Source organism: Sarcophilus harrisii, chromosome 3 (assembly GCF_902635505.1).
Source record: "Sarcophilus harrisii chromosome 3, mSarHar1.11, whole genome shotgun sequence".
Taxonomy (NCBI): domain Eukaryota; kingdom Metazoa; phylum Chordata; class Mammalia; order Dasyuromorphia; family Dasyuridae; genus Sarcophilus; species Sarcophilus harrisii.
In genome coordinates this window covers 37,370,762-37,383,505 of record NC_045428.1, presented here as the reverse complement: position 1 = coordinate 37,383,505, position 12,744 = coordinate 37,370,762, and the positions used below count along the sequence as shown (strand labels likewise).

The window sequence follows — 12,744 nt, the reverse complement described above, 5'->3', positions numbered from 1 at the left end:
AGGCCTGGATTTTATAGCATTTGCTGATTTCTGAAGTGTAAATGTTCATGGAAATTGGTCCTCATGAGCCAATAAGAGCTGGCTCCAGCATATCCCAGGGTGAGTAACCATATTGATGAGACAATAGAGACAAGATCTTGTGTCATGTGAAACTAGAATGGTTTTATATTATTAAAAGCATTGTTAAATGTTCAAGTCAATTCAACAAACATCAGTAAGTACCTTCTCTATGCCAGGTCCTGGGGATATAAAGACAAAATATGAAACAATCTTCCTCTCAAGCTACTTATATTCTACTCCAGTACCACTGATTAGTCATTAGCAGCTCACCCAACATACCAGTGAGGCGTCAATACAAAATTCCCCAAAGGAGAAAAGTATGTATGAGTGCTAAGATATTCCATTAACAACTAATTCAGGGAAATAAGTCTCAAAAGCCAAAGCTTTAAGCACTATGGAGAGAAAAAAATGAGATACTTACGTTCCATATAATGGTTCATCAATCGATCTGAAATTTAAGAGGGGAGGGGAGGAGAAAATGAGACCGAATCATACCATCATGCATACAGGGAAGGAAAAAAAAGGTCAATATCAAAACATTCCTTATTAAAATGCTCAGGCCCTTCAGCTTCCACACAGCTCTCCACAATTCTATACAAACAACAACAATAAAATCCTCATGGTAATACATACAGGCATTATGGTAATGAGTGAGAATAATTGGTTTAGGGCACTTAGACCAGATCAAACATGGTATTCAGAGGAACAGGCTAATGAACTCAGGATTTCTCTCTTTTAAGTGTTTCTAAGTATGCTGCATCATTATGAACCAAGGTCTCTGCTATAAGCACCAGAGAGACAGTCAGCAGGGACATAAAACCTGTATTGATTTCTCCCTTCTGTAATTCCTGTGATGATTGTAGTTGCCATACAATCAAAACCAATTGGATCCTGCCCTGCTTATTACTTAACTTGAACCAAACAATTTAACTTTTTAAAAATCAAGATATTCTAAGTGTGTTAGAATTACAGTTTATATCCTAACCCCACTATCTAATACCTATATGATCTTAAGCAGGCCCCTTCCCCTTTGTTGACTTCAGTTTTCTTCTCTGTAATGTTAAATCAAACAGTTTTTGATCTATGTTCCTATAATCTTATATCCACCCCCTCTTTGGATCTCATCTTCCCCATCCTTAAAATAAAGGAATGGGGAGGGAGAGATGACTTCTGCTCTAGATTATAATACTATAAATTGAAACATGATTGTCAGCAGGAATAGCCTGTGAAGGATCCTGAATAGGTAACACAGCAGATAAAGCAGGCTTGGAGTCAAGAAACCTCATCTTCCAGAATTCAAATCTGGCCTCAAACACTTACTAGCTGTGTGAGCTTGGGCAAGTCACTTCGCCCTATTCAGCTCAGTTTCCTCATCTGTAAAATGAGATGTAAAATGTAAAAAAAGAAAAAGGCAAATCATTCTTCTATCTTTGTGAAGAAAACCCCACAAAGAAAATGACTAAACAATAACAAATTTTATATATCTGTGCGTGTTTTTCATATATGTGCATACATATGTATATGTATATGAACTTGTAGAATTCTTTATCTTAAGTTTGTGTTTATTTGTAAATCTAAACTGCTTTCTTTTTGCATTTCACACTTGGAATTCTTAGGAGATAAAAAAAGAGAGTCTGAAAGTTAATAACATTGGAAGAACTATATAAATAAATCTTTACTGCATAAAGAATGCCGTAAAAAAAAATCTAGGATTCTTATTTTCAAGGTGTTACTGACATAATATGATTTTGTGTTCCCCTGATTTTAGGGAGGTTTCTGTCCTGGCAATAAGTCAGTGATTCTAAATTTTCTGCCTTAGGAAACTCCCACACCCAATCTGTCTGATTCTGATCACTTCTTATTCAGATAACTCCCACAGATCAAACTCCTGAGACAATAGTCTGACTGACAATCTGGTCAATGAGAACCAAATTCCTTCCTACCTATGAGCCATAGAATTAGCATATTGATGCTAAAAAGCTGGATAAATGTGTCTCCCTGCTTCTGTTTCCTGGTGAATTCCCTTACAATTCAAGCCCACTTTGCCCCTTGAGTAGGAGATGGATTCAAGCCTACAAATTCTTTTGAGATACCTCACGACACCAGTCTGGGACCCCAAACTTTTGGAGTCCCCCTTCCCAACCTCAACATTTTTACCCGGTCATGAATAACAATGTATCTCTCATTTAGTTTTTGATGATTTTTAACTTAAATTCTTCAGAAAGTCACAAATATCCAATTGCATAATATTGATGTTTGATTTTTAAGAAATCTAAGTCATGTGAAAAATGTTCCATATTACTAACAATAAGAAAAATGTAAAATGAAAGTAATTCTAAGGTCTACCTCACCTCCATCCTATTGGGGGGAAAGAAAGAAAAATAACTAATGTTGTAATGTTTATAGAAAAAAACAGGGATACTGGTACATGATTGATGGAGGGGTTGAAACAGTCCATTTGGAACTGAAACCAAAAAATTATTAAACTGTGTATATCCTTTGACCCATTGATACTTAGCTGATAGCAAAAAGAGATTTTTTTATAAAAGGAAAACTTCCTAAACATACATAAATATTTATAATAACTATTTTTTGTGACAGCAAGGAACTGAAAACTAAGGAGCCTCCCATCAATTGAGCAATAGCTGAGCAAATTCTGGTATATGAATGTAATAAAATACTATTGTATTATAAAAAATGATGAAAGGGATGATTCTGTTTGTTGCTTATTTTTGAGACTAGCCATAGACTATAGCAGCCATTCAACATTCCAATTACACATACACACTCACACATACTATCCCAAACATAATAATGTGGATCTTAGTTACAATATCTGATTGGTTTAACCTGACTATAGCTCAAGCATCCCAAGCTCAAGTAATCCACCAGCTTCAGCCTCCTCCCATAGCAAGTGTTATAGACCTACTCCACCACATCCACTAAAAGACTATTTTATTTTTAGCCAATCCCATTACTATCAACTCATCTCATCCACTCATCACATCTGCATCTTCCCTTCCCTTCCCTATCCTGTATGTTTCCTGTATGTGCAAATCATGATCCTGTCCTATAGCAAAGTTTCAGAGAGCTGGAAGCATCTGATTGAAGGAAAGAGGAAGGGGAGAGAACATGTTCCTGGTCATGGGAAGTACCTTTGGGGTCATCAGGAATGACTATTGGGGGGGCGATGTCTGGAAGCTCTTCCTCTCCAGGCTGTAACCCTGTGGCTCTGAGATGATTGATGTCAAGGAGGTCTGGCATATCGATGGAAACATCTACAAAAGAAGAAGTGCCATTCATTTAGGGATTTCCCCAGAGTCTTCATGCACTCCTAGTGCCACGTGAACAACCCTAATTCAGCATACATATTAACCAGTTGTAGCTTATAGGCTTAAATATTCAAAGCTAGAAGAGACCTTAGAGGTTAGTCACCACCAATATTTAACAGAACCTAAGGAACATAAAGTTAAGTGACCTATTCAGAATCCCACAGCTAGAAAGTTTCTGGGGCAGGGTTCATGTTCATGGCTTCCCATCACCACCAAAGGTCTTATCTTTTAGATGTGATATCTTGCAAATATGATTCCAGTTTTCAAAGTTCTCAAATCAGTTGTTATTGCTGGGGTTAACACAAACATATCAATTTTCCAGACCACTGGTAATTGTTCTTTCACTTTTTTTCTCCAAGGCAGGAAGAAGGAAGAGCATAGAATCATAGATATGGCATTCAAATGGATCTTTGGAGTCCTCTAGTTCAATCCTTTCATTTTATTTTTTTTTTCATTTTAAAGATGAGAAAATCGAAGTTTAGAGAAGATCCATGATTCCTTATGCTTGTGAGTTTGACTAAAATAATCATGAGGTCCCTTCCAAGTCTCAAATTCTGTGATTTAATAGTTACACCAGGAACATGTAGCAATGAGATTTAAACCCACGGCCTTTTCTTCCATAGCCAGAACTCTTTCCACTGAATCATATTGTTCTCAATGGCTCTGTGATTTCATCAATGTGGGGAACTTCCAGTGCAGAAATATACCTTCCACCAGTTCAGAGCAACAATTAATCTACCCATAATCTATGTCCTTAGAAAGAGCCTTAGAACCCTCAACAACTTCCCCACTCACCCATTTAGTATGTGTCTAAGGCAGAAAGCAAATCCAGACCTTTCTGGACTGGTCCTCTCAACTATGACCCACTGTTTCTCACTATTTAACCTATTAAGTTATAGTGTGAAAAATACTTGGCTTTAAATTTTAGAGCAACACTGAACTTTTAGGTAAGCAAAACCAAAACACAAACCCTAGAAATAGAGATGTGCCCTCTCTCTACTCATGTCTTCCACATGTAGTATGGAATTAACCCTGGCACAGGGCAAACAGGTGTCAAGGGTGGGTCTAGTGAGACCATTGCTTCTGTTCCAAGCCAATTTGGAGACCAGCCCAAGCACCATTCACCAGAAGATCAGGAGTTTTTCCAGAGAGATTCCAAGAGACCACCGAAAGGTGCTAACCTGAATTGATTGAATAATGCCAGAAATAAAACCACAGACTCATGAAATAAATATAAATGTATCCTGCTTAATCTTGATTATTGGCTACAGAAGAAAAAAAGACACGAGGTGAAACCATGTTACATGGAAACATAAAAACCATGGGAACAATCAGAGTAATTTGCATCTCATAGTAACTAGCCCTGAGTTTAATGGTGTTCTGGTGGGATTTGATTGGAATATAGCATGATCGAAAGGATCACAAAATGGCATTGGCCAGGACAAAGTCAGGTGGGATGTTGAAGACTGACATTTAAGCAAATGCCTAAATGTAGCTCTCAATTCTTAGTACTAAGAGAAGCGAAGGCAGCTTTAAGAAAAAACAAAACCCTATGGCCAAATGTCTAAAATGCCCGCCAGTCCTGTGCTTGCTCGAAAATGAAGAAAAGGAAAACGAAAAAAAGACCTGGATTTGGTGCCTGATACATTCCAAATCATAAACTCAGGAGGTCACAGAATTGACTCAGTAGAACCAGAGGTGGACATCTGGAAGGGACCTTGAAGGCAACTGAGCCCTTCTCCTTCAGTTTCCAGATGAAGAAACTGTGGCATAGGGAAGAGAGATTACTTGTCCAGGGTTACACAGCTACGAAGTGTCTGAGCCAAGATCTAAACCCAGGCCTTCCTTATAATTCTACGGAGCAGGGGAGGACATGGACACGCAGATAAACACAGAAGCCCAAGAGACACAGTGGAAACAAGGCTAATTTCCCTCTTGGTGAAAGTCAAGGGCAGTGAAGAATAAAGACCAAAAAATTTAGCTTCTGTTTCATATTGGGGCTTCCTTTTTTTCTACTTCTCAGACAAATCATTCCACAAAACAGTTAATAGAGCCAAACTCTTGCAGCAAATGTTTAACATTCATTTCATGTGCATGCCCAGGTACACTCTCCTCTCCTCTCCTCTCCTCTCCTCTCCTCTCCTCTTCTCTTCTCTTCTCTTCTCTTCTCTTCTCTCTCTCTCTCTCTCTCTCTCTCTCTCTCTCCCTTTCTCTCTTTCCCTTTTTTCTTCTCCTTCTTTTCTCCTTTTCTTCTTCTTTCTTCTTCTTGTCCTTCTTTTCTCCTCTTCCTCCTCCTCTTCCTCTTTCTTCTTTTCTCTCTCTCGCTCTCTGTCTCTCTTTCCCTCTCTTCCCCTTTTCACTCCCTTCCTCTCTCCTTCCCTTTCTTCTTCACCTTCTTCTCTTCTTCTTCTTTTCTCCTCCTCCTCCTCCTCCTCCTTCTTCTTCTCTCTCTCTCTGTCTCTCTCTCTTTTCCTCCCCCTCCCTCCTTCCTTCCCTCCCTCCTTAAAAAGGGAAGAAGGAAAATATAACTTAAAGAATACATCTCCCACCCAAACTACTCAGGCTCCTTCACATACCATGCTTCAAAACTAAAATTTCAAATAAAAGCATGCAAAAAAAAAATACTTACCAAACTTTTTGGGAACCCAGTCAAGACCAAATGTGAATTTCTTTATCTGCACTACCAAGTACTCAGGGAATGAGGCAAAGCGGGACGTTCTGGGAAACACAAATGAATTAAATCAGTGACATAAAGCAACAAGAATCATGAGCAGCACAACCTTCTGAAGCTGCCATTACTTATTGGGATCTATGACCAACAGGACCAGTGCCTGACCTGAACCATTTACATCCATCCATGAGAAGGAAAAGGTGATACACACACACACACACACACACACACACACACACACACACAGTCACATACCAACACTATTATCTGTCTGCCTCTGACACAAGTTTCCAGGCTATGTCCTGATCAACCTAAAGATGATGTCCCCTAAGATTGATGCTTTCAGATTTTTAAAAAAAAAGAGTATTAAATCAATTCACAAGCCTTTCTATGCACCTACTATGTGTTGGGCAATATTGGTAGGAAAACCAAAAGTCAAAAGGAAAACTGTCCCTGCCCTCTATGAACTGACATTCTAGCTGTTGTAGCATTTATGTGTCATCAGGTATTTTCAACATGTACTGTCATTCCCAAGGTGAAAAGCAAGGTTGAGCAGCAGACAGAACGCTGTCCTTGGAATCAAGACAGCCTCACGCTGACCCTGAACATATCTAGTCCCAATCCAGTCCCCACATCTACTTTATATAATACGTCTACTTTACTTAAATCTATTTTTATTTATAAAACATTTATTATTTTAAATAAAATTGTTATTAAATAAAATCATTCATTTTAATTAATTTAAATAATTTTAATTTTTTAAAGGTGATGATTATAGGACAAATGTATTATGTTATAAATCACAATATATAGATAATAAATAATATAAATTATATATTAAAATATATGGATTATAATTAATTCAAATAAATTATATATTACAAATGTATTATAATTATTAATTTTTTGTTCAATTTAATTGGCAATCAGATTAATCAAAATAAAATTAATTAGATTTATTAAAATAAAATTAAGAGGTAGAAGGTATTAATATTTAAATTGCTTTTCTTATTTTGTTATTTATGAAATAAATTTATGATATTTTTGGAAATATTTTTACAAAATATGTCTACTTTATATTGTTCACACTTTTTTAAATTTCAAAGTTTAAATAACACTTCTCTGAGAGCAATCCTGTGATAGGTTTCTATAGATGTTGTCCCCATGTCAGAAAAAAAGAAACTGAAATGCAAAGAGATGACTCAGTCAAGTATCCCAAGTTCCTAGTTTCCTACATCTGACTTGAAAAGACTTGATTTTGCTATCAGGCTAATCAAAACCTGATTAGCATCTCTAATAGTATCTACACAGTAAACCTTAACTTGACTGCCTGTATATGTTGTTGTTCAGTCATTTCAGTCATGTCCCATTCTTCATGACCCCATTTTGGAGTTTTCTTAACAGAGATATTGGAGTGCTTTGCCATTTCCTTCTCTCGCTCATTTTACAGATGAGGAAACTGAGACAAATAGGGTTATGTGACTTGCTCAGGATCACACAGCCAGTAAGGGTCTGGAGGCGGATTTGAACTCACAAAGTTGAGTGTCATTAACCTTGACCACCTACCTTATGTTCGCAATGGGAATTACAAAGGGTTTATTTATCTCTTGAGCATACAGTTTGGCTTGCAGAAGACTGAGTTCAGAATGAGATAATGAACAAATGGAAATCTAGTGCTTTTAGACATTGTGATAAAGACATCATATCTCAGGATTGAAGCACTTGATTTGGTAGAGGGTTTCTATCAAAGGCTTGTTCCCACGTCTCCCTGACTGTGGAAGGGATCCCAACCTGGTAAGGTCCGTGCTTACAGAACGCAAGATTCAACAGATGCTAGCAAATGGAAGACTTTGGCTTTGGGCCCAATGATCAGCGAACTAGGTGTGTGGTCCTAGGACTCAGCCACCCAAACGTGAAAATATTTATCACTAGAGTCAGGCTCACTAAGTAAAGAACAATAAGTAGCACCAAAACTCTCTCAGATGACTCACTTGAGGCAGAGGGAAGGATTTTCAATCTGCATACACGGATGGAACGAAAAAAAATGTAATAAATTATTCCCCCTTTAACCCTCCTCTCTATGCCTGGTGTAGTGTACCATATAGAGTGCAGGGGTCCTCAGACTTTTTAAATAGGGGGCCAGTTCACTGTCCCTCAGACTGTTCGAGGGCCAGACTATAGTAAAAACAAAAACTTTGTTTTGTGGATCTTTAAATAAAGAAATTTCATAGCCCTGGGTGAGGGGGATAATTGTCCTCAGCTGCCACATCTGGCCCGCGGGCCGTAGTTTGAGGACCCCTGGAGTAGGAGCTTGGTAAACTGGTGTTGGACAAAGGCATGAATGAATGAACAATGAAGATGAGAAAACTAATAGCCATTGGCTTAAAAACATACAAACAGCATATCAACACTCCCAATTTTCTACCTCTGTCTATTAAATTAATGGCTTTTAGTCCCTAAATATATGTATATATGCATAAAGATATAAACACTTCCCATTTCCAAATTACAGAAATTGTCCTCTAATATATATTTAAGATTTTTTTAAAAGGTCTATGGAAGAAGGTCACATAGAAAAGAGAGTCTCTCCTCTTTATTGGATATGCTGTGAACTTCCATGGCTTTTAAGATTTAAAAAAGGGCAGCTTTCTCCTTCTCCTATTCCATCAATATGCCAAATATAGGATATAATTATAGGCTATTCTCTTTGACCAATTTCCTTCTCTAGTTTCCCCAAGTGATGTTCACTACATTTCAAAAAAACTTCATAAAAATTTCCTGGTTCTCTGGGCCATTTTCTTTATAACAGAAGTGTGCTTGAATTTATCATCAAAAACTATTCAGTTACCTTTAACTGTTATGGATCTGAAAAATGTCCTTTATGCTTAGGGGAGATTATAATTCCTTTTAAAGCAATTTACAAGGTAACAAGGCTTGTGCCTCTAAACCAAGATTTCTTAACCTCTTTTGTTTGTGTGAACAAACTGGATTGGTCAGCCCAGGAAAGCCTATATACTTTTCAAACAATGTTTTTAAGTAACTGAAGGGGGTGCCAAATTTCACTTCAAGATTAGTGAAAATAGGGATATGTTTTTTCCCTATCAAGTTACCACTCTACCCCGCCCCCCCCGACACACACACATCCCCTACACTTACTTCACACCAGCAGATTTTGCTTGTAGGGCGCTGCTCCAGAAATCTTCCACATTATCCGGTTCAGAGAAGGCTTGAAGGCAGGCGCTAAAAGGAATCCTGGCCCGGACCAGTTCTGGGAGTGGTCTCCTGCATGTCTCTGCTTCTCTCCTTGTCAACTCGTAGGCAATAAGCTCATCTGAGTGGGGAAGGAATGAGCAATCTTGGAAGTGGCCATTGTTCATTTCCACAGGGCATGAGACCCTTCATTCAGAATCCTAATTACTTTTAGGATCATGAGGCAAAAGTATATTGAGATTTGGGGGATTTTCCTGCACAAATTAAGGGGGCAAATGCACCAAGTGGGACATAACAAATGCTATGGGACCATCAGATTTATCAGCTGATATGTTGCATTTGTCTGAGCTATAATTAATGAACTCCCAAACAGAGTTGTTAAAAATAAGTTTTGCACACAGCATGTTTTAAAAGTGTATATATGTTTTCTCCCTAAGAAATCACACATAATTAAGAATTACAAGCACTCAGGCTAAGCACTAATTTTTAATTTATCTTTCTATATTTAGGAGCCTTCCTGAAAGGCCTCCACATAGTAGATTTTAGAGTCTTCTCTTCCAAGGACGCAAGTAAATGATCTCTGTTCCAGGTGTGTGTGTGTGTGTGTATGAACACCCGGGCTGGTCTTTCTGCCTTACCCTTGTTGGTTGCCGCCTCCATGGCCACTGGCAATTGCATCAAATAGTCAACCCTCTCAGTATAGCGGACTTTCCTGGACTGACAGCACTGAATCCGTTCTTCCACCACAAACCGGAAAACATCACTGGGATTTTCAGAGCCAATTCGGTTCCTCTGGGGGTTGGATTAGATCAAGTTCATGCATTCAGATTATCAGCAGACTAATAATAGAGGCAACAGTAGCACAGGGGATAGAAAGCTGAGCTCGGAGTCAGGACAAACTAAGCTCAAATTCATAATCTGGCCTCTTTCTACCTTTGCAATCTTTTTATATCTCACTCCTCTCCACAGAATTCTACAGTCCTGGGACACTGGTCTCCTCAAACAAGACACTCCATCTGCTGATTCCAGACATTTTCACTGGCTGTACGCCTCGCCCAAAATTTTCTCCCTGCTCACCTCTCAGACTTCAGGCTTTCCTGACTTCCTTGAATTAATAACAAAGAAGAAGAACAAGGAAGAAGGAAGAAGGAAAAAGAACAAGAAGAACAAGAAAAAGAAGAAGGAGAAGGAGAAGGAGGAGGACGAGGAGGACGAGGACGAGGAGGAGGAGGAGGAAGAGGAGGAGGAGGAGGAAAAAGGAAAGGAGGAGGAGAAGGAAGAAGAGGAAGAAGAACAGGAAGAGAAGGAAGAAGAGGAGGAGGAGGAAGAGGAGGAGGAGGAGGAGGAGGAAGAGGAGGAGGAGGAGGAGGAGGAGGAGAAAATGTTAATGTTACTGCCTTTCCTCTAAGATTATCTCCAGTTTACCCTGTATATATCTTCTTTGTACAAAATTATTTGCATGTTAATCTTACACACACACACACACACACACACACACACACACACACCATTAGATTACATATTCCTTGAAGGCAAAGACTGATTTTGCCTTTTCTTGTATCCCCAAAATCTAAGTATAGTGCCTGACACATAGTAGGTGTTTTTTCTTTGATTCTTTATTATCCTATGAGGGGAAGAGAAGGAAAATAGGAAGATTCTTAAATTGCAGATAGTTTAGTTGGAATAATGGAACACTTTTAATTCAATTCCATTTTTCTTTACTTTCAATTCAACAAGTATTTAAGCACCTAGTATGTGCTAGGCACAGTGCTGAACACTAGGGAATACAAATACCAAAAATCAATATTCCAGTTCCTTGGGGAATTTATATTCAATTGGGCCACAATATCAGATAACATAAATTAATATGAACAAATGGAAAAGAAGCAGATCAGAAAATCACAGCTAGTCAAATGGGGGAACTCAGGGAAGCTGGGAATTTTAAGTCAAGCTTCAAAAATTTGGGGATTGGGCAGCCAGAGTAGAATAAGCTGAGCATTTACTATGCAGAAATGTGGCAAAACTCAGCATCTCACTGTTTTTGGAATAAGAATATTAACCCTTAAATTGAAAAATATTATAATTTAATTTTTTTTAAAAGAGAGAGAATGAATACTTACCTCCACTAGATTTACCAGGTGCAAGAAAAACTCCTGGGCATCCTGCTGTCTGTTGGAGGAGAATTCAGGATGGCTCTTGCTGACAAAGGCCTTGAACATGCATGGCGAGATCCCATTCTGCTGAGGCTGATGAGTAAGAGTGTTTGCAGAGACAGACAAATGACATCAGGAAAACCTACAATCTCTGAATGAGACAAGTTATCAAGAAACAAGAAAGAATCTGCAGCTTCTGATTTCTGACCATCTCCCTCCTCAAACAGTTCCTGCCTCGGCAATTCTCACCACCCTGCCCCTCAGTGAGCTCGCCACCCTCAGCTTTGCTCCATTCAAAGCTTACTATTATTTTTCTTCATTTTTAGTCTTATTTTACATATTTTATTCATTTTTCTTGTCTTTTGTGTATATGTTTTCTTTCACAACATGACTAAAATAAAAATATGCTTTGGATGATTGCACATATATAACCTTCATCAAACTACTTTCCTTCTCAATGATGGGGGAGGGAGAAAGTGAAAAAAAATCAGATTTCAAAATTATAAAAAAAAAGGTTAAAAATTGGTTTTATATACAATTGGGAAAAATACAATATTAAAAAAACTGGGGGTATGGGAGGGGCAAGAACTGCTCCATTGATTGATCTAAGCTCCTCAATTGAAATTCATAACATACTTTCTGATGTTTATTTAACTTTTCCATTTTTTTTTCTGCTAAACTAGACTTAAATGAGCAAAGGGGAGGGACCTTGTTATACTTCATTCGTTCATTCATACAACAAACCAATAAATGTGGCAAGGCACTGAGTCAAGCACTGGAGATACATACATGCACACATACTATATATTAGAGAGAGAGAGACAGAGAGAGACAGAGAGACAGAGACACATATAGGCATCTACACATATGTATATAGATATATATATATCTAGGTGTGTACATATGTGCCTGAATATATATGTACATATGCATTTGAATATCATGTGTATGCATGTGTACGTGTATGATTGCATGTATCCGTACCTAAATATTACCAAGATTTTACTGTTAGATTTATTAATGCTTTTAAAGTTCACCAAATCTATGAGACAGGAAACCACAGACAGGTATTATCACCATCACTATCACAGAAAAAACTGAAGAACAAGGACTGTAAATGACCAGGACAGAGTCATACAGCTAGCATGTGCTGGGAAGCAGGACTTGATCGGTCTTCCTGACTATAAATCTAACAATGAATACAAGACTACAGCCTGCCTTTCTTCCTGCCTTCACTAAAGCAACAAGCAGAGATGAGGACTTCTCCCCTATCTTTTGAATGGGAAAAAGACATGGACATAGTTATCACCCTTTTTAT

At 38.1% G+C, this 12,744-nt stretch overlaps 1 protein-coding gene across 2 annotated transcripts in view; it reads right to left on the bottom strand.

The window, feature by feature from the left end:
• Positions 1 to 12,744, bottom strand: part of USP13 (ubiquitin specific peptidase 13) — a 126,307-nt gene that overhangs the window by 18,910 nt on the left and 94,653 nt on the right. For both annotated transcript variants that reach the window (XM_031957707.1, XM_031957708.1), the window contains 6 exons: positions 11,394 to 11,519; positions 9,912 to 10,065; positions 9,220 to 9,394; positions 6,022 to 6,110; positions 3,216 to 3,338; positions 482 to 508 (listed from right to left, as the gene is read on the bottom strand). In XM_031957707.1, the coding sequence (XP_031813567.1) occupies positions 482 to 508; positions 3,216 to 3,338; positions 6,022 to 6,110; positions 9,220 to 9,394; positions 9,912 to 10,065; positions 11,394 to 11,519 (694 nt within the window). The remainder of the gene's footprint in view (positions 1 to 481; positions 509 to 3,215; positions 3,339 to 6,021; positions 6,111 to 9,219; positions 9,395 to 9,911; positions 10,066 to 11,393; positions 11,520 to 12,744) is intronic.